Source organism: Theropithecus gelada, chromosome 6 (assembly GCF_003255815.1).
Source record: "Theropithecus gelada isolate Dixy chromosome 6, Tgel_1.0, whole genome shotgun sequence".
Classification (NCBI taxonomy): domain Eukaryota; kingdom Metazoa; phylum Chordata; class Mammalia; order Primates; family Cercopithecidae; genus Theropithecus; species Theropithecus gelada.
In genome coordinates, this window is record NC_037673.1 from 168,070,277 (window position 1) to 168,095,178 (window position 24,902).

Here is a 24,902-nt window from a genome sequence, read left to right on the forward strand (position 1 = left end):
GGCCAAGTTAGCTGGATCACTTTAAGGCCAGGAGTTCAAGACGAGCCTGGCCAACATGGTGAAATCCTGTCTCTACTAAAAATACAAAAAGAATTAGCCAGGCGTGGTGGCAGACGCCTGTAACCCCAGCTACTCAGGAGGCTGAGGCAGGAGAAATGCTTGAACCTGGGAGGCGGAGGGTGTAGTGAGCTGAGATCATGCCACTGCACTCCAGCCTGGGGTGTAGAGCAAGACTCCATCAGGAAAAAAAAAAGGGGTAATATTTTTATAACAACAGAACATGCTTATGAAATAATATTAAGAAACAAAAGGCAAGATCCAGGATTTTACAAAACATTATGATCACAGTAATTCATGACAAGGAGAACATACCATGACAGCGTAAATGGTATACATCAAAATCTCAAAAGTGCCTTAAGAAAGAAAACTGCGTGTGTTTACCTTCCCCCTTTATTTCTATATTTTATTCCAAATAACTTGCCAAAACAATGATTCATAACAGGTTAAATATAATGATAACAACTTACACTTGTGTACGGCTTTATAATTTACAAAGTACTTTCACAGCCATTAATTCATTTGATAAGCAAAAGTGTTATTTTATTTACAGACAAGTTCCTAATCATCTAGCCTCCCTAGAGTGTTTGTATAATTATTAACTAGTTGACTGGAAGATAGATGAAAGAAAAACTAAAGCTAAAGTGTGAAGAACCACTGCCAATTGAAAAATCATAGTAAATGAAGAGCATCCGCTGCAAAATAATAAACGTGAAGGAGGGTACAAAACTCAGTCTGTACACAATGTAAGAAGAAAATAATGGTATGTGCACTATTCTATAGCACATTTTCAATATGCTATTTCCAACCACGTGCTCAGCCCAGCAAGCTCTTCCTAGTGTTGTTTTTCTTTGCTTCATTTCCTCTTAAATGTGTTGGGTGCACTTTGTTCCTGCTAACTAATCTATCTTTTTAGTTTCAAATCAAACGAACCCAGAGAATTCATTTTTATATTAGTCTCTTCTGATTTAGATTTGTTTTGCTTTTAAATCCTGTCTTCATGAAGGGGAAAGCCATGTGTACCAGCATGGTTGATAAAACACCAAATCATGAAACTCTGCTTGCTCCCCAAACCCCCAACCACACACAACACACACACACACACACACACACACACACACACACACACACAACCTGGGGAATTGGGAAGAAAACTGGCAAACCTTAAAATAGAGCCAAGGGAGAAGGAGATGAGCTTAAAAGGAAAAGGCAAACCAATGGAAATGGGAGAGAAGACTAAAGGTTGAGAGCAAAAGGAGAAAAGGCCATCCATGTATATACTGGCGTGTGGCATGGTGCAATTCTGGTGACAAAGGATGCCATCACTATCCATCTTTGGCTTAGGCAGAGGCCACAGACAGAACATTTTAGGCTACAGCCACTTCAGATCTTTGTGGAAACTCCAAAATTATTTAGCATATTTGTAATGACAATTCCCTATGGAAGGAAGATAAATTAGGGTGGATTCTGAAACTAGCAAAACTGCACAAAAGAAAACAAAAATGCTTGGCTCTTGATTCCACTGAGGACATTAACTGAGGGAGCATCCTATCTATAGTAAGTCAGTTGCTGTCTAATCTGTGCGCCGTCATTCCTACCTGCCAAAGAGTATTTTTCTTTGGGGACTCATCTTCATTTTGATCTTCCATAACTGAAGTGTTCTAAGGGGGGAAAAACAGGTTATTTGAATTATACCAAGTTTTGCAAATCCTAAATAACTACAAGAAATAATTTTGCAAACCCAAGCTAGAGTGTACCAATACAAACCCAAGAACTATTTGGCTCTGTGGCTAACACATGCCATTTTGGGTCAAGGGAGATGTGCTCATCTTTCATAAATCAATCAAGTTAGTGGTTAGACAAAAGCAAGCATAAAGTCATTATTTACAAAGGTTGGGTGTGCTTAGAAAAAAAGCTAAATTGTGGGAGTGAGGGTGAAGCTCAACCTCAGTCATCACTGTTTTTGCACTTGTGGCAAGAAATTCCAAAGACCCATGAAGTTTCCGATGATTGCACAAAACATTTACTAGAAGGTCTGCTATTCAGTAATGCACCCCAGGGAATCCGCAATTAGAAGTAGCAAAGCCTTGGAAGCCCCCCTGCCTTCGTCCTTCCTCCCCTGATAGCCTTGTTTTTCTGGAATGGCTTTGCAATCTCCCCTAGCAAGCACGGTGGGTGCCCCAACCTTCTCCCTGAAGAGGAGGATGCTGTTAGCCAGTAACAATCTGGCTTGCCTTGGGAATGCATTAGCTTTTGATTTTTGTGTTTACTGCACAAAGAGGTACTGTGTAATTATTCTTTCTGGTGACCCAGTCGCTCAATAGATGCCCATTAACTAGAGATTATACATGATTGGATTTTCCCTTTTGAAGCTCCCACCTAATGGCTAAATGGAAACTTAATGAGAAGGGGAAGTGGGCTAGTTGTGCTCTGAAAAGACAACTCATTTATGGATAGCAGTCTCTCTAAGATTCCTTCTAAAACCTAAAATTATAATATTGGGGTATAAAATTTAAACAACATTTGTATTATTCAAAAGGTTATTACAGATCTATTTAAGTTATCAGTGTTTACGAGATCCTGTTTGCTGTCTTTAGGGAATAAGCCTGTCTCAAATTTTCCCTATTTTTCCTTTATGTTCTTCAAGTCCTAAAATGTTTGTACTATTTATACAGTATTTCCAAACAATCCATTTGAAAATACCAATGTAGGTAATGACATAAGAATCACCACTGAACACTAGCCACTCTACAGGTCACAAAACTGGCTCTGAGCAGGGATGCAGTATGACAGAGTAGGAAAGTCAAAGGCTTTGAAGTCAAAGAGAAGTTGGATTCCTGATTTGGTCACTCACTCAATGTGTGTGTGTGAGCTTGAGCAAGATCTTTTACCCTGGGAACAAATACAAACACACAGAGTTGTTGTGGGGATGGAGACTACCCTACACAATGCTTAATGCATAATAGGTATTCCAAAAAACATTACTTCACTCTCCGATTTGAAGATGCTACTTTTCCCCTGTGTTATCTTCTTATGCTTTTCTAATTTCAGAGATTTTGACAGGATGGCTCCAGATGGCTGCCTATGGGGAAAACTTGGCTTTCTCAGTAAAATCTTATAAACCCCATAGCACCAAGGTCCACAATGAGGGAGAGGGACAGGAGGGTGGGGCTCTATCTAAAAAATCAACCATGAGGTAGAGAGGAACTCAGTGTGTCCAAGAGTCCAAAACAGGACTGGTTTGGTGAAAGCAATAAGTAATCCTGAATGGGATGAAGAACAAGGAAACAAAGGTACTATTTATGAAGGTCTCTCCATGTAATCTTTTTACTGCTATCTTGAAGGGACCTAAGGGTTACTAAAGCGAGCAGGTTTCCTCAGGGGAATAAAGAAAGGGGGAGCAGTGACTCAGTACAGCATCCCCTGAGTTTGGTAGTTACAAAGCCGTCTTGCAAGGCCACAATATCTGGGTTCTAAGAGTGGTAAGGACAACGAATGGCTGGAAACATGAAAGGTGGAGCATGGAAAGGAATGAGGAGTTAAGTGGAAGAGAGATGGGAAGTCAGTCCCCACCCCATGTCTCCAGGTACTGCCAAGCCTCCTAACTACTCAGGAGGCTAAGGTGAGAGGATCTCAGAAGTCTGAGGCTTCAATAAGCTAAGATCATGCCAATGCACTCCAGCCCAGGCAACAGAGCAAACTTCATCTCTATGAAAAAGCAATAATAATAATAAACAAAATAAAAAATAACTGAAAATATATATGGTGTGTTTTTTTAATATGATAAACAGGTTAGCAAAAGTAACTTTCCTTTTTATCTGTGCATTTTCACGAACATGGCAACCCCAATGCAAAAAGTCTTCACTCTGTCAAACGAATGCATTCTAGGTAGCCCAGATGTAAATTACATATCTGAAACTGAATTCTATATAAAACCAAACAAAACCTGAGAAAGTGTACCCCACTGCATCATCATTCCAAAACAAACAAACAAAAAAATCACACAATATTGTGACTTGAAAACTTGTCAAGATGTTTTCATCAACTGGGTAATTTAGTACAGCAATACTGCATTTGCTATGGAATCTCAGCTACCACCTAGAATTCATTTTTTCTTCATAGCATTTCAATAATTCTAGAATCTCTTCTGCACATTCCCCTTTCTCTCTTGCATACCAATCAATGGAAGTGGTAGGCTGGTTCCAATGACCTAGCCTTCATTTTCATTTAGTTTGTGTATAGGTACAACAGGCTCTTAGCAGTGATATATGTTTGCCAGTAGGGGCCATGAACACACACAGAATATATTTCAACTGGAAAATTCCGTACTTTGAGAATTATATGAGGAATCAATTTCCTGCTTTAAAAATGCTGCAAATTCTGCATTAAGTAACTAACAGTTAAGAGTCATATAGCTAGTAAATGAGAGACACAGGATTCAGACCTAAGCCTGTTCTACTCAGAAATCAATGTACTTTCCCACACAGAAAAAAATGTATCTTAGGTGTTTTCCAACTGCTGGTTTTGGCCCATGAAATCAATTTAATAGACTGCAACCAGAATGTTTTAATAAAACAAAGCTGAATTGAGGAGACCCCCTACACACAAAGGTAAGCATAATAACAAACTCGTACAAAAAAGGCTAAAAGAAATGAGCAAAAACATAGCAAAAAAAATTCAAATTAAAAGGACAGCAAGGGTTTTTATTGCAAGGAGAGCAATATTTACGTTTTAAATCTCTGAAAAGCAAAATTCAAAAAGAAGAGTGCGTCTTAAGAGTCAGGGTTCCATTTTGTTACCCAGGCTGAAGTACAGAGGCATGATCATAGCTCACTACAATCTCGAACTCCCGGGCTCAAGCAATCCTCACAACTCAGCCTCCTGAGTAGCTAGGACTACAGGCTCACACCACAACACCCAACTAATTTTTTAAAATTTTTTAGAGACATGGTCTTGCTATGTTGCCCAAGCTGATCTCAAACTCCCAGGCTCAAGTGATCCTCCTGTCTCAGCTTCCCAAGTCACCGGGATTACAGGTAAGTCACCACACCAAGCAACAGTACATAAAGGAGAAAAGTTGGAAATTTTATTTTTTAAATACCTTTCCAGCTTTGACAGATGAAGGAGACCAAAAAGAAAGAAAGAAACAAACAAGGGAGGGAGGGAGGGAAGGAGGGACGGGCTTGATTTACTAGATATATCTCAAACTTTCTATCCAGTAAGAGATTGCATATTATTCTCAATTTTCCATGGACCTTTTTGTAAAAACTGATATAGGTCACAGAAAAAAAATCCCAAATATAGTTAGAAATCAGGAAGAGATTATTACATATTTAAGATTACACCAAGTAGAAAAATCTAAACATATTCCGCCAATTACTACTCACTGTAAATTCCAAAGATAAATACATAGAACAATGACTGGCAAAGGCAAACCAAATACCTTTTCATTGTTCTTGTTACCTATATCTGGGCCCCTAAAACCTAAATCTTGCCAACACATTGCTGGGAATTAAAATCACTAGAAAGCCAGAAGCATTCATTTTGAAAAAGTTTGTCTAAAATAGCAGTTCCTATCTCTCAAACAAACATAGCAATTCAGAAGGAAGAAGGCCATATGTGCATATACATTAACGCAATCATCACCAAACAGCTTGACTGGAAATCTCCTCCCTCTGGACAAACGCTAAAATATAGGAATATACCAGTTATTTTCTTTCTGCCAACTGATAAAAATGTAAACCACTAATAAATTCTAAATCAGCTATGTATGAATTTGTTATTAAATGGGAGTTTGCTTGAAATTTCTGTTATATGAAATTTCTGTTATATTATTATAGCACAGTAAGGTCTCTTCTAATTAATCTATCCACTCAAATTTCTAACAAGTATTTCATTGTTGACATTACATGACAAGAACGGATACTAAAAAAATCTGAAAGAATGAATGTAGAAGAATGTTTTTCTTCCTTTTTGTCATCACCAATCGTGTGTGTGCATGTGCGTGTGTGTGTGCGCGTGTGTGTGTGACAGAGAGAGACAGAGTCTCACTCTGTTGCCCAGGCTGGAATGCAGCAGCACAATCCCGGCTCACTGCAACCTCTACCTCCATGGTTCAAGCAATACTCATGCCTCAGCCTCCCAAGTAGCTGGGACTACAGGCATGCACCACCATGCCCGGCTAATTTTGTATTTTTAGTAGAAATGGAGTTTTGTCATGTTAGCCAGGCTGGTCCCGAACTCCTGGCCTCAAATGATCTGCCCACCTCAGCCTCCCAAAGTGCTGGGATTACAGGCTGAGTCACCACACCCAGACTGGATAACAAAGCTTTTAACCAATTTTTAGTTAGACTTTTTCTTACTGATTTCTAGAAATTCTATGTATATTCTAGAATGAACTCTTTCTCAAATATATTATTACAAAGGTCTTCTCCCAATCTGTGGCTTAACTTTTCATTCTGTTAATGGTGTCTTTTGATAAACAGAAGTAATAAATTTTAAAGAAGTTTAATTTGTCAATTGCTTCCTTTATTATTTATGCTTTCTGTCATCTTACTCAAGAAATCTTTTTTCTCCTAACGTCATAAAGATATTCTTCCACACCTAGGTTTTATTTTACTTTGTACATTTTCATTTAAAATTCATCTTTACTGATTTTTAAGTAAAGCAGAAATTAAGATTCTTATTTTTAAATTTTAAGTCCATGTTTTTCCAATTGGAGATTACAATCCATTATAGTTTAAAATATCAACTTAAGAGATAACCAGCATTTTTTAAAAAACTGAAATAGAATAGAGCACATATAATATCCTCTACTTCATTAATTCTAAGACATGTTTTTTTCACATTTTAACATCTCTGAAATAGAGATGTTTCTTATAATCAATCTTACAATTAAAAATGGCGGCAATTTTCCTGAATATATAGACATAACACATACACACGTGACAGCAGCAGGAGGCAGACAAAATCCTAGGGAGATGGGGCGGGTCCGTGGTGAAACCCTACCTTTTTTTTTTTTTTTTTTGAGACAGAGCCTTGCTCCGTCGCCCAGGCTGGAGTGTTGTGGCGTGATCTTGGCTCACTGCAACCTCTGCCTCCCGGCTTCAAGCAATTCCTACCTCAGCCTCCCGAGTAGCTGGGATTACAGACGCCCACCACACCATGCCCAACTACTTTTTGTATTTTTAGTAGAGATGGAGTTTCACCATGTTGGCCAGGCTGGTCTTGAACTCCTGACCTCGTGATCCGCCCTCCTCTGCCTCCAAAGCGCTGGGATTACAGGAACGAGCCACTGCACCCGGCCAAAACCCCACCTTCAAGCTAAAAACAGCCTGAAGCCTGAAGACAAGGCTGCTGGTTATGGATGAAGCCCACGACCCGGAGTGAGAATTTCTATTCCTGTTTGCCAGCTCTTTCCCAATTGGTTGTTTCTGGATAATGCTTTTTAATCAAACGTTGCCTTTTCCAATGCTACCTACCGCCCGCACCTCTCCCATTCTGTGACTATTAAAAACCCTGAACTCAGCCACACTGGGGGAGTACCCGACTTCGGGTAGTGGACTGCCCATTTTGAGTGCCCTCTCTGCTGAGAACTGCTTCGTCGCTCAATAAAACTTTCCGCCCTGCTCACCCTCCGATTGTGAGCATAACCTCATTCTTCTTGGATGTGGGACAAGAACTCAGGATCTTCCGAACATGGGTAGGAAAAACGCGTAATACTGTAGCCCTCTGCCCTCTGCCGGTGCCAGGCAGCAGCCCCGCATGACAGGAAGCAGCCACGGGGCCAGACCAGCCCAGGAGCCACAGGCCAGAGCAGGACGACAGGATTAAATAAGCTGTAACACAAATGAGCTGAAACATGTCCCATCCCCCACCCCCGCTGGTTGGTAGTGCTGCAGGAAGGAGAGAAGAGCTACAACCCTTCTGGGGCCCCAGACCTCGCCGCTCCCTGGGCCAGAGTTGTGACATGCTGTAATACCTCCTTTGGGGTCACGTAGTTGCTGGTGTCTCCAAAATTTTCAAGTGCCACCACATTCCCCCTTGTCTAGAGGCCAGTGCCCAAGGCAGAAGCAGGTTGCAGCACACCTGGCCCCGGCACAGACTGAGCACAGGATCAGCGCCAGGGCGCCAAGAGCAGCCCACCTGCCAAGTGGGCAGGGTACCTCCAACAGCAAGCCCGGGGCAGAGCGAGGCCCGGGCAGGTGCACTGCCAGCTGCAAAGGTCTCCAGCTGGCGAAGCAGCACTGAAAAAATCCTGTATCACATGCATATATGCATATACATAAAAATTACCACACACACACTAGGTATAAATATAAATTTCATTTCTTACTTTGAAAACCCCTGGAAAACCCTGGTAAAGGTTAGTAGAGTATAATAAATCCCATGCTGCAAAAGCTACTAGCTTTTCAGTTTGCTTTCAATTCTAATTTCATCAAAAGATACTTTCACATCTCTCTAATATCTGCCATTACCTGTTTTTAACAAAAAGAGCGGGCTTACTGTTCAATTTTCTGTAAAAAACAAACAAAAAAACAATATCTGGCTAAAATGTCATATGGGTTTTTGGTTTGTCATTTTGTTTTGTTTTTTTGAGACAAAGTCTTGTCACTTAGGCTATAGTGCAGTGGCACGATCACGGTTCACTACAGCCTCGGTCTCCTGAGCTCAAGCAATCTTCCAGCCTTAGCCTCCCAAGTAGCTGGGACCACAGGTGCATGCACTGTGCCTAGCTAATTGTTTTGTTTTTCTTTTATGGAGACAAGATCTCAGTATGTTGCCCACGTTGGGGTTTTTAATGGTATTTACTTTTACGCTAATATATACCAGTAAGCACCACTGATTTTCCAGTCAAGTAGTGATTACAGTTCCCTCTTCTGATTTACTTAAAAAGCAGATTTTTACAACATGGTCAGAACGGAAAATAACAAATGGTATGCAGACATGTCAAAATTTGTGAGGCTTGTACTCAACTGCCCAAAGTCAGGGAAACACTATTTTAGAAGAACAATGATCGGGGAAAAGGTTTAAACTATTTCAAGTGGGAAAAAAGCAAGTCAAAATATATCTGTACAATCTCATCTTTACAAATAAAATTTATTTTATTATTTATTTACAAAAGCAACTATGTGCTTACAATATTATCTCTGTAATTTTTATTTGATTTTTGCTTACTTATCCTACCTAAATTTTCCTTAAAGTAGACATATATCTTTTTAAGAGCAAGAAAAAGTGATTTTTGAAGTTAAACTTTAAAAAGTAAGTAAAAGATTCACACCAAGACCCCAGATATATATGCTGTGGTCTGGGGAAACAAACTCTTACTGAAAGGCCCAGCAGTGCTGCATTCCACTTGACCTCTCTGTGCCTACATCCTCATCCATAAAACTAAGGTGAAAACAGGGCCTCCCTGGCAGAGTGAGTGAGAAAATTTTAAGAGATAATCCTGGCACGCAAGCAGGGCTCTGACACAGTTTGGATCTGTGTCCCCACCCCAACCTCTTGTCAAACTGTAATCCCCAATGTTGAAGGTGAGGCCTGGTGGGAGATGATTGAATCATGGGAGCGGTTTCTCATGGTTTAACACTATCCCCCTTGGTGCTGTCATGGCATAAGTGAGTGAGTTCTCATGAGATCTGGTTGCTTAAAAGTAGCACCTCACCACACTCTCTATTCCTCCTGCTCTGGCCACATGAAGTGCCCACTTCCCCTTCGCCTTCTGCCATAACTGAAACCAAGCAGACACCGCCATGCTTCCTATATAGCCTGCAGAACCATGAGCCAGTTAAACGTCTAAACGTCTTTTCCTTAGAAATTACCCAGTCTCACGTATTTCTTTATAGCAGTGTCAGAACAGACTAACAGAGGCTCCTTTAGTCAAATTTAACCTCCACAGGGCAGAGATATTTGGTTGTTTTATTCAGTCTGTATCCTTAGCACTTAGAATAATTCCCAGTATGCTACCTAAGTACAGAAGTATAATAAATATTTACTGATGATAAGCATTAGCTACAGTTACCAAAATCTTCCTATTACTTAACATAGTGAAAAAGCGGTAATTTGGTTTCTACTTACTCCTTTCCCACATTTTCCAAAACTGTCTACAACGAGCAAGAATTCAAAATAGAAGCGAAGAAAAACATGCAGTGCCATTCTGGTCCTCACAAAAAGTGGTAAGAAACAAGGTCTACTTTCAGAGGGGCAGTCATCCTTACCTCCCCCAAAGTATTCAGCTAACTATATAAAAGAAGAAAATTTATTTATTATCTGAGTGCTTAAAAAGATCTAAAAGAAGGATACATACGAGTCTGCTAGAGTCTCCCAGAGAAAGCAGACAAGGGCAGAGCGTGCTCGTACAAGCTCCTTGTGCTTCACACTTTGAAGATGGCTTTAAAACCAAAGCTTTTTACATTCACTAAAGAAGCCAGAAAAGAAAGTGCTTTAGAAGCAGTAACAGAAAAACAGCCAAAAGATACTTAGTCATGAAGAATGGCACCACTGAGGAAGTCAGTCAGCTGAAGTGTAAAGAAGAGGCCCTTAAGCCAGCCATCCCCAACGCAAATCCCAGGCCCTACCAATTACAAACTGTGACTCAGGGTAAGTTACTGGACCACTCTCTTGGGTTCAGGTCCCTCTTTTTATAAAATAGGGATAATACTGCCTATGTTGCAGGAATAAAAATAACCTATGCAAAGCACCTACAACACAACACTGCTCAGAAGGGGGAAAAAATAATAAAACTGGAGTATTTAGTATTTAAAAGTATTTACTTTTATTCTTGCTTCTACTATAAATCATTTAAAAAGAAACATGAAAGCATCTATCAATAATATCAGCCAAAGCCAGAGAAATACAATATCACATCACAATCATTTTCTGTATGTGTAACTTAGCAGATTCATCCAAGATTCAAACATAAAACCTACCTAAGAAACTATAAAGCAATGAAATATAATAGTAGCTACCACTTGACAGATCGTAATATTTTAATGAAAACTGAGAAAATAAAACTAAACCTGCCAAAAGCTTACCTTAAAGATTAAGAGACGATTAATTCAAAACAATACCAATCAAAATCTCAGCAGGCTTGTCCTCCCCAACTGTGTCCCCCATCCCCCCACCCTAAAATAGAGCTGATTTTAAAATTTATATGGAAATATCAAGGGCCAAGAAGAACCAAGTCAATGTGGAAAAATGAAGCTAGAAAATTTATACTATAAGACATCAAGATCTATTATACAGCTACTGTAACTAAAACAGTGTTATACAGACATAAAGGTGGACAAACTGATTAATGGAACGAAACAGCATTCAAACACAAATCCACACATATAAGTTCACCTGATTAAATACCAAGGTGGCACATTTCAGTGCAGTGGCAAAAGAATGGTCTTTTAAATAAAAGACTCTATCAACTAGATATTCTTAACATATTTTGGGCCCTACCCTCTCACATGCATACAAAGAAACACCAAAAAAATCCATTCTAGATAGCCTGAAGATCTGTGTAAAAGACAAAGCAGTAAAGCTTTTAGAAGAAGCCATAGGACATCTTCATGACCTGGGAATAGGCAAAACTTTTTTAAACAATACACAACTGCTAACCACAAAGAACAATGTAATAAATCAGAGTATATTAAAATAATTTCTGTTCATTAAAAACATTCAGAGACTGAAAATGTTTTAAAATTGATTTATGGTGATGATGCATCACTGGACTACATATGTGGATTAGTTTTGCGACATGCAAAATACACAGTACACCTTAATTCTTTCAAAGGAATTAGATGTAAAAGAAAAAAGGCAACCCACAGAGCAAGAAAAGAGTGGCAATACACATAGAATTTTTTTTAACTCACTTCAAATCAAGGAAAAATCACAATCACACACATACTAAATTTTAAAATGAGCAAAGGACTTGCACAGGCACATCACAAAAGAAAATATACAAATGAAGTTTTTTTAAAAAGGAAAAATCAACCAAAATACTGCCACCTAAGGATAACCACTGGACCATTTTGGTACACAGACTGAAAACTGCATATATGTAAGTGAAAACTGTTTAAAACATGCTCTTCGGTAACTGGTTTTTCCATGTGTCATGAACATCTTTCCACATCATTGTAGTTCTACATTTTCATTTTTAAGGGCTACAGTTCACTTCATCCCATAATTTCCTTACTCAATACAAGAAGTAACAAACATTACATTTTTTACTATCAAACACAACACTGCAATGAACCTTCATGCCTACTTTGACAATTACCTCTTGGTCAAATTTAGAAATCCATGAGATCCAAAAGGATGTGTATTTCATAATAAGTGGATGACTGAAGAGAATTTCCTTTGCGAATTCCTTGACTAATAATCATTTGTTTTCATCAGAAAAGACTTCACATTACAAGTTATTAAATCTAAGGGTCAACTCTCATTCCTCCTATTTCTTCACCTTTCAGCAAGGTTGAGCACTTCCATCTTCTTGATATACTTCATTCACTTGGCTTCCAGGACTCTGATCTAGTTCTCAACCCTTCACTAGAAGAAATGTTAAAGTTCTTCAGACAAAAAGAAAAGAAAACTTGGGTCTGCATATACATTAATTTCTTCTCTTTAAATTTCTAGAAAATATGACTAACTGAAAAGTATAAACTATTGCAGAAAAAATCAGACACAAAGAATAGAAAAGACAATTTGTGTTCATGGATTGCAAGACTTAATATTAAGATGTTCGTACCACCCAAAACTATCTACAGATTTAATGCAATCCCTACAAAAATCTCAACGATGTTTTTTGCATAAGTAGCAAAATCAACCATAAAATTCATTAGCAATCTCAAGGGACTCAGAACAGACAAAATAATCCTGATACACAAGAATGAAACTGGACTTCAATCAGCTTTGAAAAGCTGGTTTCAAAACTTACTACAAAGCTATCATAACCAAAACTGTGGAACTAGCATAAAGACATATGTATAGACCAATGGGACAGAATGAAGATTACAATAGGTGCATTTCAAGCATTTGACAATATTCAACATCTATTCATGATTAAAAACTCAGATAACTTCCCCAATATGATAAAGGTCATATAATGAAACATCATACTTAATGTTTAAAGATGGAACCTTTTCCCATTGTCCTGAAGGACAAAGCTAGAACATCCATTCACACTTCTAGTGTGAATTCAAATTTGTGAATTTGAGCCGGGCACAGTGGCTCACACCCAGCACTTTGGGAGGCCAAGGCAGGCGAATCACTTGAGGTCAGGAGTTCAAGACCAGACTGACCAACACAGTCAACCCCCGTCTCTACTAAAAATACGAAAATTAGCTGGGCATACTGGCATGTGCCTGAAATCCCAGCTACTTGGGAAGCAGAGGCAGGAGAATCACTTGAACCTGGGAGATGGAGGCTGCAGTGAGCTGAGGTCGTGCCACTGCACTCCAGCCTGGGTGACAGAGCAAGACTCCATCTAAAAAAATAAAAAATAGGCTGGGCACAGTGGCTCACGTCTGTAATCCCAGTACTTTAGGATGCCGAGGCAGGTGGATCATTTGAGATCAGGACTTCAAGACCAGCCTGGCAACATGGTAAAACCCCGTCTCTACTAAAAATATAAAACAATGAGCCAGCGTGGTGGCACACACCTCTAAATCCAGCTACTTGGGAGGCTGAGGCACAAGAATCACTTGAACCCCCAAGGTGGAAGTTACAGTGAGCCGAGATCGCACCACTGCACTCCAGCCTGGGTGACAGAGTGAGACCCTGTCTCAAAAAAAATAATAAATCAATCAGTAATTTTAAAAATTAAAAATTTGTGAATTTGAAATTGAAAACCACAAGTTTCACTACAGTCAATGCAACAGGGCAAGAAAAAGAAATAAAAACATAAATAACAAAAAGAATGTAGATGGTATGACTGTCTAACTAGAAAATCCTGCTGAATCTACAAAATAAAAGTGATGGGATATTAGTGAATTCACAGAACACAAAGACTGACAAAAAAATGCAGCTACATAAAGCTCAAGCTCTCAGAATAACTAAAAGGCACAGAACCTAAGTAGAAAATTAAATCCTAGTACATCCTTATGCTCCAGCCACAAATCTTCATGAAGATCAAGGGCAGTTCAGGAAAAAAAGAAGAAACAAGCAGCAGAAGAAAAAAGAAGGAAACAAGCAGCAGATAAAAGATTGACATAAAATCACATTAAGTGTGAAAATACTTAAAAAGTATCCTGCTAGTTCAGAGTTGATTACAGATAGAGGATGTAAGATGTAAAAAGGCAGTCTTCAAAAGATCAGTTTTTAGGAGAAAAGAGTGTACAAACAAAAGGCAAACAGAGGAGAATTTCCTCAACGTGATAAAGAACACCTGCAAAAAACCTACAGCTAACATCATATGTATTGGTGAAAAAGTTGACACCTTCCCACTAAAATCAGGAACAAAGAATGTTCCCTCTCAACACTGTTTTTCAACATCATCCTAGAAGTTCTAGCTAATGCAATAAGACAGGGAAAGGAAATAAAAAATATACAGATTGAGAAGAAAGAAATAAAACTGTTTTGGTTCACAGGTGACATGATTGTCTATGTAGAAAAACTGAAAGAATTAACAAAACAGCCCCTGGAACTCATAAGTGATTATGGCAGATCTGCAGTATACACATGTTTATATACAAAAAGTCAATCACTTTCCTGTATACCAGCAATGAACAAATGAAATGTGAAATTAAAAACATATTACCATCTACATAAACACCTATAGATATAATTAGGTATAAATCTAACAATATACACAAGAATCTGTAAGGAAAACTAGAAGACCCTGATGAAGAAAATCAAAGAACTAAATTAATGAAGACATAATCCATGTTCATGGAAAGGAAGATTCAATATGGTCAAGACATCAGTTCTTCCCAACCGGATCTAGAGATTCAATGCAATCTCTATCAAAATCCAGGAAGTTACTTTGTGGATATTGAAATGACTCTAAGGTTTACATGGAAAGGCTAAAAAATAATAATAATAATTAAAAATAAATAAATAAATAAAAATAACAAACACAATTGAAGGAGAACAAAGTTCAAGGAATGATACTGCCTGACTTCAAAAGGCACTATAAAACTACAGTATTCACGAAAGTGAAAGTGTGGTACTGTCAACAGAATACAGAGCTAGGTCAATGTGATAGAATTAAGGGCCCAGATAATACACCCACATAAATACAGTCAACTCATCTTTGACTGTGAAGCAAAGTCATTACAAAGAAGAGTCTCGTCAACAAATGGACATCTATAAGCAAAAAAATGAATCTAGACACCCAGCTTGCACATTTCAGAAAAATTAACTGAAAACAGATTACAAGCCTAAATGGAAAATGGAAAACGATAAAAATCCTAAAAGCTAACATAGGAGAAAATCTAGATGATCTTAGGTTTGTTGATGACTTTCTTAGACACATCAAAGGCACAATCCATGAAGAATTATTAAGCTGGACTTCATTAAAATTAAAAATCTCTGAGAGACACTGTCAAGAGAATTGAAAAAATACGCCACAAACTCAGAGAAAATATTTGCAAAAAACATATATGACAAATGACTGTTGTTACCCAAATTATAGAAACAATTTCTCTCTCTCTCTCTCTCTCAGGGTCTCACTCTGTCATCCACACTGCAATGCAGTGATGCAATCACCACTCACTGCAGCCTCAACCTCCCAGGCTCAAGTGATCCTCCCACCTCAGCCTCCCGAATAGCTGGGACCCCAGGGGTGCCCCATCATACGCGGCTAATTTTTGTATATTTTGTAGAGATGAGGTCTTGTCACGTTGCCCAGGCTGGTCTCGAACTTCTGGGCTCAAGTAATCCATCCGCCTCAGCCTCCCAAGGTGCTGGGATTATAGGCACGAGCCACCATGCCTAGCCTAGAAACAATTCTTCAAACTTAACAAGAAAAAAGTAAACAACACAGTTTTTAAAATGGGCCAAAAACCTTAACTGTCACTTCACCAGAAAAGATATACAGATGACAAACAAACACGGAATACGGAGCACCTCTTCCTAAGTCAACAGGTAAATACAAATTAAAACAAAATACCACAACACATCTATCAGCATGGCCAAAATCCAAAATGCAAACACCATCAAATGGTGGAGAAGACGTGCAGCTACAGGAACTCTCATTCATTGCTGGTAGAAATATCAAATAGTAAGACCACTTTGTTTTTTTTAATTTGTACAAATTTATGGGGTACATGTGAAATTCTGTTACATGTATATAATATATAGTGATGAAGTCAAGGTATTTAGGGTGCCCATCACCAAAGTACAACACATTTTTTACTATAAGTCACCCTACTCTGGTGCAGTCACTTTGGAAGACAATTTGGCAGTTCCTTACAAAACTATATATACTCTTGCCCAACAATCCAATATTCATGTTCTTTTTTACTTGTCCAAATGAAGTGAAAACTAATATCCACAGAAAAAACTGCACATGGCTGTTTATAGCAGCAGTTATACATAACTGCTAAAACTTGGAAGCAACCAAAATGTTCTTCAATAGGTGAATAAATAAACTCTGGTAGGGCCAGGCACAGTGGCTCATGCATGTAATCCTAGCACTTTGGGAGGCCAATGCAGGAGAAATCTTTTGAGCCCAGGACTTGAGACCAGCCTGAACAACATAGGGAGACTCTGCCTCTACAAAAAAAAAAAAAAAAAAAAAAATTTAGTCAGGCAAGGTGGAATGCACCCGTTGTTCCAGCTACTTGTGAGGCTGAGGTGGGAGGATTGCTTAAGCCCACGAGGTTGAGGCTTCAGTGAGCCACAATCATACCATTGCACTCCAGCCTGGGAAACAAAGCAAGACCTTCTCTCAAAAAAAAAAAAAAAAAAGTGTGGTACCATCCAGACAATTGAATGTCATCCAATGAAATGAGGCATCCAGTCATCAAAAAACCTGGTGGCAACTTAAACACCTATTACTAAGTGAAAGACGTCAATCTGAAAAGTCTACACACTGTGTGATCCAACTAGATGACATTCTGGGAAAGGCAAAACTATGGAGACATTAAAACAACTAGTGATTGTCAGGAAAGATGGACAGGAAGCGCACACAGAATTCTTAGGGCAGTTAAACTATTCTGTATGATACTGCAATGATGGATACATGTTATCGTATCTGTCCAAACCCAAAGAATGTAGAACAGCAAGAATAAATCCTAATATAAGCCATGAACTTCAGGTGATAATGACATGTTACTGTAGGCTCATCTATTGCATCAAATGTATCCCTGTGGTATGGGATGCCCACATTACAAGAGGTTGTGTGTGTATGTGGGTAGGAGGGATCCTAGAATCCCAGGAGGAAGTATTCTAGGATCCTGCAAGAAAAGAATTTTTACAAACTTCCAAAGGATGCAAAGCCTTTCCTCCCACCATCACCTGCTTATCCTGCAAAGGAAGCCATGCAGTAAAGAAATAATACTTTGATAAGGGATGCTCTTAAGCTAAGAATCTTGTCAACTTAAACTACCTCAAACTGCCAGCCCTGTCTCAAAAAAAATGTGAAGACACATGCAATTTTCATCTATTAAAAAAGAAAAAACTATACAGGGAAAAGTTCATGGAACTCCTACATATGAAAGATGAGGGAGGGAGTAAGGGAAGGAGGGAAAAACAGAGAAAACTAAACAACATCCCAAATAAGCCTTTCTTAACTAAGGTTCTGTGAGATCATGAAGCCCTGATGAGAGTAATTTTGCAGACTGTTTTCTTAATTTCTCTAAGGATGGTACATAGATAATACCATTCCTGTCATGTATGACAGACATCATTATATACAATGTATGCCTTATTGTGTAAGCGCATACTGTTTTTGAGAAACCTGGTTGAAAAGAGTTGCTGCAAACTGATTTAAATATGCTCAAACAGGCATTTGATGTTACTTAACAACACTCTGAAACACTCTGAATCAGAAATTGGAAAACCTAAGAACAGAAATGTACCAAAAACTGAAAGAAATGTAGTAAGAATTGACCTAACTCAAAAAATAAAAACAAAATTATAACAAACAAGAATACATTAAAATGCCCCCAAAAAAGATAAAGCAAATGAAAATTTTAAAAATTTGAAAATATAGGCTGGGCACATTGCCTCATGCCTGTAATCCCAGCACTTTGGGAGGCCGAGGCAGGCAGATCACTTGAGGCCAGGGTTCAAGACCAGCCTGGGTAAAATGGTGAAACCCCGTATCCACTAAAAATACAAAAATGAGCCAGGTGTGGTGGTGCACATCTGAAGTTCCAGCTACTTGGCAGGTTGAGGCACAAGAATTGCTTGAACCCAGGAGGCAGAGGTTGCAGTGAGCCAAGACAGTGCCACCACACTCCAGCCTGGGCAACAGAGTGAGACCCTGTCTCAAAATAAAAAAAATTAAAAAACAAAAATTGAAAATTATTAGGAAACACTGAAGTAAAGCAAGAAAACAACCCAAAAGAATAAAAATGTGATGAAGAAAGAAGCAGTATGGGACAGTGAGAAAGTAGTTAACATGGAAAACAAAGGAGATTCAACCTATATATAACACGAGTTTCTAAAGAAAAAAATAAAATAACAAAAATAACCTTTAAAACTATAATCCAAGTGGTTCCTAGGGTTGGATGGGCGAGGGATATAGGGAATGACAGCCTAAGGATAGAGCGTTTTTTGTGTTTGTTTTTTGTCTTGTTTTTGAGACAGAGTCTCACTCTGTCACCCAGGCTGGAGTGCAGTGGCACCATCTCGGCTCACTGCAAACTCTGCCTCCTGGGTTCACACCATTCTTCCACCTCAGACTCCCGAGTAGCTGGGACTACAGGCGCCCGCCACCACGCCTGGCTAATTTTGCTTTTGTATTTTTAGTAGAGACGGGGTTTCACCGTGTTAGCCAGGATGGTCTCGATCTCCTGACCTCGTGATGCGCCCACCTCGGCCTCCCAAAGTGCTGGGATTACAAGCATGAGCCACCGCACCCAGCCGGTAGCGTGTTTCTTTTAGGGGTGATACAAACGTTCTAAACTGACTGTGGCACAGGTTATACAACTCTGTGACTATACTAAAAGTCACTGAATTGTACACTTTAAATGTGTAAATTTATAATATTTATGTCTCAATAAAGCTGTTATTTAAAAAGAAAAAGAAAAACTGTAATTCAAAACGCTTTCCAGAGAAAAAAGGAAACCCGAACTACATGTTGAAAGGGTCTCCAGGTAATAGGGGAAACTGGCCCACAGCAATAAACTCCAAGAGATATCCTAGGACAATTATTAGACTTCAAAAATAAAGAAAAAATGTTTTCAATCCCCACCCCCCCAAAAAAATTTTTTTAATATAAGAAGTAACCTTTAAAGAGAAACAGCATTAATTCGATTTGGCATCAAACTTCTCAAAACAACATACCAAGAGAGGCATCAGTGGAGCAGCATCTTCCAAAATTTTAGAAAATAAAGGGTAAAGAAAAGGTTTCCTTGAGTAATCCAGAGATGATGCAAAAATTCGTCAAAAAAGTTAATGGTAAACATTTAAGACAATTATGGCTCTAAGAATAAACAAGTCTGAGCCAGGTGCGGTGGCTCATGCCTGTAATCTCAGCACTTTGGGTGGCCAAGGCGGGCTGATCACCTGAGGTCAGGAGTTCGAGACCAGCCTGACCAATATGGTGAACCCCTGTCTTTACTAAAAACACAAAAATTGGCCAGCCATAGTGGCAGGCACCTGTAGTCCCAGCTACTCAGGAGGCTGAGATAGTAGAATTGCTTGAACCTGGGAGGCGGAGGTTGCAGTGAGCCAAGATTGTGCCACTGCACTCTAGTCTGGGCAGCAGAGCTAGACTCCATCTCAAAAAAAAAAGAAGAAGAAGAATAAAACAAGTCTGAAGATAACAGAAGAATCATATGTCATATTCAGACAAAGAAATAACACAACTCTAAAACTGCAGTCCAGGTGCAGTAGCTCATGCCTGTAATCCCAACACTTTGGGAGGGCAAGATGGGAGGATCCCATGAGCCAAGGAGTTCAAGACCAGCTGGGCAACACGGCAAGACCCCATCTCTAAAAAAATTTAAAAATTAGCCAGACGTCGTAGCCCACATCTGTAGTCCCAGTGACTTGGTAGGCTGAGGCAGGCCCCGATCACTTGAGCCCAGGAGTTTGAGGCTACACTGAACTGTGATCATGCTACTGCACTCCAGCCTAGGCAACACAGTGAGAGCCTGTCTCAAAAACAAAACAACAACAAAAAAATAAACAGGAAATAGAGGCATTACAAAAATTATAATTAAAAGTAACAAAAATACAAACCTTTCTATAAAAGGAAATTTCAAAAATAAAAGAGCAAAGAAAGCACATCATGAAAAGAAACAAACTAAAAGAAATGCAGAGAGACATGGATATAAACATACTATACACACCACTCTCACTACAAGACAGCTCAAGAAAACGAAAAATAAAAATTCATAAGCATCAATCAGCCAGGCAGGTCTCACAGGGTATGACAACCTGTTTATACAGACTAAACACGCTTTTCTAGCACATGGAAAAAATTTCTGAAAGCTTATCATATATTAGATCACAAAGAAATAAGTTCAATAAAAAAGAAAAATTAGAAAATAAGAACCTCTGATCAAAAGATAATAAAACTAAAAGTAATTCCCAGAAAAAGAAGAAAAATTCCTTCAATCAATGTTATGGGACAATTTATAGAGCTTCTGGCCTATTTGTTCTTTAAAGGTGTGGCAGTATTCTCCGTGAATCCACGCTGACCTGATACATTTTTCTGAATTAATTCTTTGATAGATTTCTCTATTCTTTTCTTAATAACTGTTGTTGGATAAGAGAACTCAACATTCTAAAAATGATAGTTCTCCCTAATTTATAAGTTTAACATATCCCCAATAATCCCACAAGAAAATTCTTTAGGAGCTAGACAAACTGATACTCAAGTTCATATACAAAAGCAAACTTACATGAGTATTCGTAAAAAATACAAAAAAAGAAAAGTGGGGAATCAGTCCTACTGGACATCAAAATACACTATTAATAAGCCTCTCTACTGAAAAGCAAGGTATTTTTATAGTACATAAATACACAATTACTCCAGAGCAGGGTCGGCAAGCTTTTTCTGTAAAAGGTCAGATGTAAATATTTTGAGCTTTGCAGGACTCACTGATTTTGTCACAACTACTCAACTCTTCTGTTACAGGATGAAAGCAGCCACAGATATGTAATTCAATGAGTGTCGCTGTGCTTCAATAAAACTTTATTTATAAAAACGCAGTGGGGGCCGGACGCGGTGGCTCACGCCTGTAATCTCAGCATTTTGGGAGGCTGAGGTGGGTGGATCATTTGAGGTCAGGAGTTTGAGACCAGCCTGATCAACATGGTGAAACCCCACCTCTACTAAAAACACAAAAATTGGCCAGGCATGGTGGCGGGTGCCTGTAGTCCCAGCTACTTGGGAGGCTGAGGCAGAAGAATCTCTTGAACCTGGGAGGCAGAGGCTGCAGTGAGCCGAGACTGTGCCACTGCACTCCAGCCTGGGCGACAGAGCAAGACTCTGTCTCAAAAAATAAAAACAAAAAAAACATGGCTAGGTTTGACCTGCAGGCAACAGTTTGCCAAATTCTGGCTTCATGGAATAGAAAGTCCAGAAATAGGACTCAAGTATATATGAAAACTTAGCACATAATAAAAGTGGCACCTCAAATCACTGGGAAACGTTAGTGCTAGGACAACTGGCTAGCAATTTGGAAAAAGATGAAACTGGATCCATACTTCAAAGAATGTACATCAATAGACTGCAAATAGATAAGAAATTTAAAGAGTAAAACTGTGAAGTACTTGAAGAAAACATGGGTTGCTGGGGGAGGTGGCTCACGCCTGTAATCCTAGCACTTTGGGAGGCCGAGGTGGGTGGATCACCTGAGGTCAGGAGTTAAGAGACCAGCCCAACATGGTGAAACTCTGTCTCTACTAAAAATACAAAAATTAGCCAGGTGTGGTGGCATGCACCTATAATCCCAGATACTCAGGAGGCTGAAGCAGGAGAATCGCTCGAACCCAAGGTCGGAGGTTGCAATGAGCCGATATCATGCCACTTCACTACAGCCTGGGTGAAAGAGCAAAACTCTGTCAAAAAAAAAAACCAAAGAAAGAAAAGAAAAAGAGAAGAGAAGAAAAAAGAGAAAAGAAAAGAAAAAGTGGATGAATTCCTTTAAAACTTAGGTATAGGGAAAGGGTGTTAACTATGACTCAAAATCCAAAAACAAAGGAAGTCAGGAACAGTGGGTGGCTCACGCCTATAATCCCAACATTTTGGGAGGCTGAGGCAGGAGGATTGCTTGGGCCCAGAAGTATGAAACCAGCCTGGGCAGCACAGTGAGACCCCATCTCTACAAAATTTTTTTTTTAATTAGCTGGGTGTGGTGGCACACGCCTGTAGTCCCAGCTACTCAGGGGGCTGAGGTAAGAGGATCACTTGAGCCTGCGAGGTTGAAGTTGCAGTGAACCATGATTGTGCCACTGTACTCCAACCTAGGTGACAGAATGAGACCTTGTCTCAAAAAAAAAAAAAAAAAAAAAAGGAAAATTTAAACTAGATAAAAATTTTAAACTTTTGCACAGCATTTTTATTAACTACCATAAACTAAACCTTTAACGACAAACTGGAAAAAAATATTTGTAGCCTATGTCACAAATAAAAGACCTAATATCCCTAATAATTTATTTAAATTGAGGGAAGAAAAAAACCACCAAAACCCCAAAAAGAAAATGAGGAAAAGTCATAAACAAACTTTGTTTTGTTTTGAGACAGGGTCTCACTCTGTCACTGAGCCTGAAGTGCAGTGGCATGATCATAGCTCACTTACAGCCTTGTTCTCTCACACTCAAGTCATCCTCCCACCTTGGCCTCCCATGTAGCTGGGACCAAAGGAACATGCATGCCACCATGCCCAGGTAATTTATTTTTATATTTTGTAGAGACAGGGTCTCCCTGTGTTGCCCAGGCTGGTCTTGAATTCCTGGGCTCAGGCAATCCCCCAGCTTCAGCCTCCCAAATAACTGGGGTTACAGGCGTGAGCCACTGTACCTGGCCATAAACAGGCTTTTCAAAAAACATAACATGACCTTAAATAGGAAAAGATGTTCAGACTTACTCATAAAGAGATGCAAATTAAAGCTACACGTTTCTCACCTAACATGTTGGCAAGTACGTAGAAGCGATAACACATTCAGTCAATGAAGCAGTGAGGAAATAGGTGCTCTTGTGTATTTCTGGTGGGAAGGCAAATGTGCTACAACCCTTTTTTGGAAGAGAATTTGTTAATATTTAACAAAACTAATTGTGCATTTACTCCACTTACAGGAATTCTCCCTGAAGATACACTAATTCAGTAACAATAGGAAAATACATATACACAAGGTTATTCAGTCACTGTTTGTAATTTCAAAAAAAATGGAAACAACCTACATGCTCATACAAAAGAGACTGGCTGAATAAACTATGGCATACGAACACAACAGAGTACTGTGTAGCCATAAGAAAGAATAAGGAAGGCCCCTGCTGACGGATATAGAATAACTTTCAGTATACACCTTTAGGTGAAAAGGCAAAGTGCAAAAGAATATGTACCGTATATTACCTTTTGTGTAAAAAATAAGCAAAGATAAGCCGGGCGCAGTGGCTCACACCTGTAATCCCAGCACTTTGGGAGGCCAAGGCAGGTGGACCACGAGGTTAGGAGTTTGAGACCAGCCTGGCCAACATAGTGAAACCCCATCTCTACTAAAAATACAAAAAAATTAGCGGGGGCGTGCTGGCGGGAGCCTGCAGTACCACCTATTTCAGAGGCTGAGGCAGGAGAATCACTTGAACCCAGGAGGCGGAGGTTGCAGTGAGCCAAGACCACGCCACTGCACTCCAGTATGGGAGACAGCGAGACTCTGTCTCAAAAACAAACAAAAACAAAAAAATTCAGAGAGAGAGATGGAATATATCAGCAGAAACAAATGAATAACATAATCATACTTAATGTAAGGGGTAAAATCCCACCCAAGTGACTCTTGAACTCAGTAATTGGACTACACAGTCATGAACATGATTTTTAAGAACTCCAAAGAAATCACCAGGTGTGGTGGCTCACACCTGTAATCCCAGCACTTTGGGAGGCCAAGGCAGGCAGGTCACTTGAGCCTCAGAGTTCAAGACCAGCCTGGGCAACATGCCAAGACCCCATCTCTAAGGAAAATGACAAAAATTAGCAGGGCATGGTGGCATGAGCCTATAGTCCCAGCTACTCAGGAGGCTGAGTAGGGAGGACCACTTGATCCCAGGAGTGCAGGCTGCAGTGAGCTGAGATCGTGCCACTGCACTCCAACCTGGGCTACAGAGCAAGACCCTGTCTCAAAAAAAAAAAAAAAGAAAACTGTAAAGAATCTTTAGTATGGCTAGTGTTAGTACATGTATTTTTCAGTGATGTTTGCAAGGCGTGTCATCCCTCAGGGTCATCCTTGGGGTTGAGTGTCATCCTCGGGAATCAGTTTCAGGATACATACCCTCTTCCCGCTATGGATATCAAAATTGACTGGTGATCAAATTCCTTATATAAAGTGACATAGTATTCGCATGTAACCTAAGCACATCCTCTCATATACTTTAAATCTCTAGACTACTTATAATTCTAAAACAAAGTAAAGGCTATGTAAATAGTTGTTCTACTGTATTTGTATTTGTATTATTTTTTACTGTTATATTGTTATTTTTATTGGTTTTTCTCCCAAATATTTTCAAACCTAGGTTGATT

General features: G+C 39.3%; 1 protein-coding gene across 4 annotated transcripts in view; it reads right to left on the bottom strand.

Annotated features, from left to right (window-relative positions):
- FBXW11 (F-box and WD repeat domain containing 11) overlaps nucleotides 1–24,902 on the bottom strand; it is a 141,470-nt gene that overhangs the window by 49,026 nt on the left and 67,542 nt on the right. For 2 of the 4 annotated variants that reach the window (XM_025388362.1, XM_025388360.1), the window contains one exon: nucleotides 1,656–1,718. The exons of the other annotated variants lie outside the window; for them this stretch is intronic. In XM_025388362.1, coding sequence (XP_025244147.1) covers nucleotides 1,656–1,718 — 63 coding nt within the window. The remainder of the gene's footprint in view (nucleotides 1–1,655; nucleotides 1,719–24,902) is intronic. 4 annotated transcript variants of the gene reach the window in all.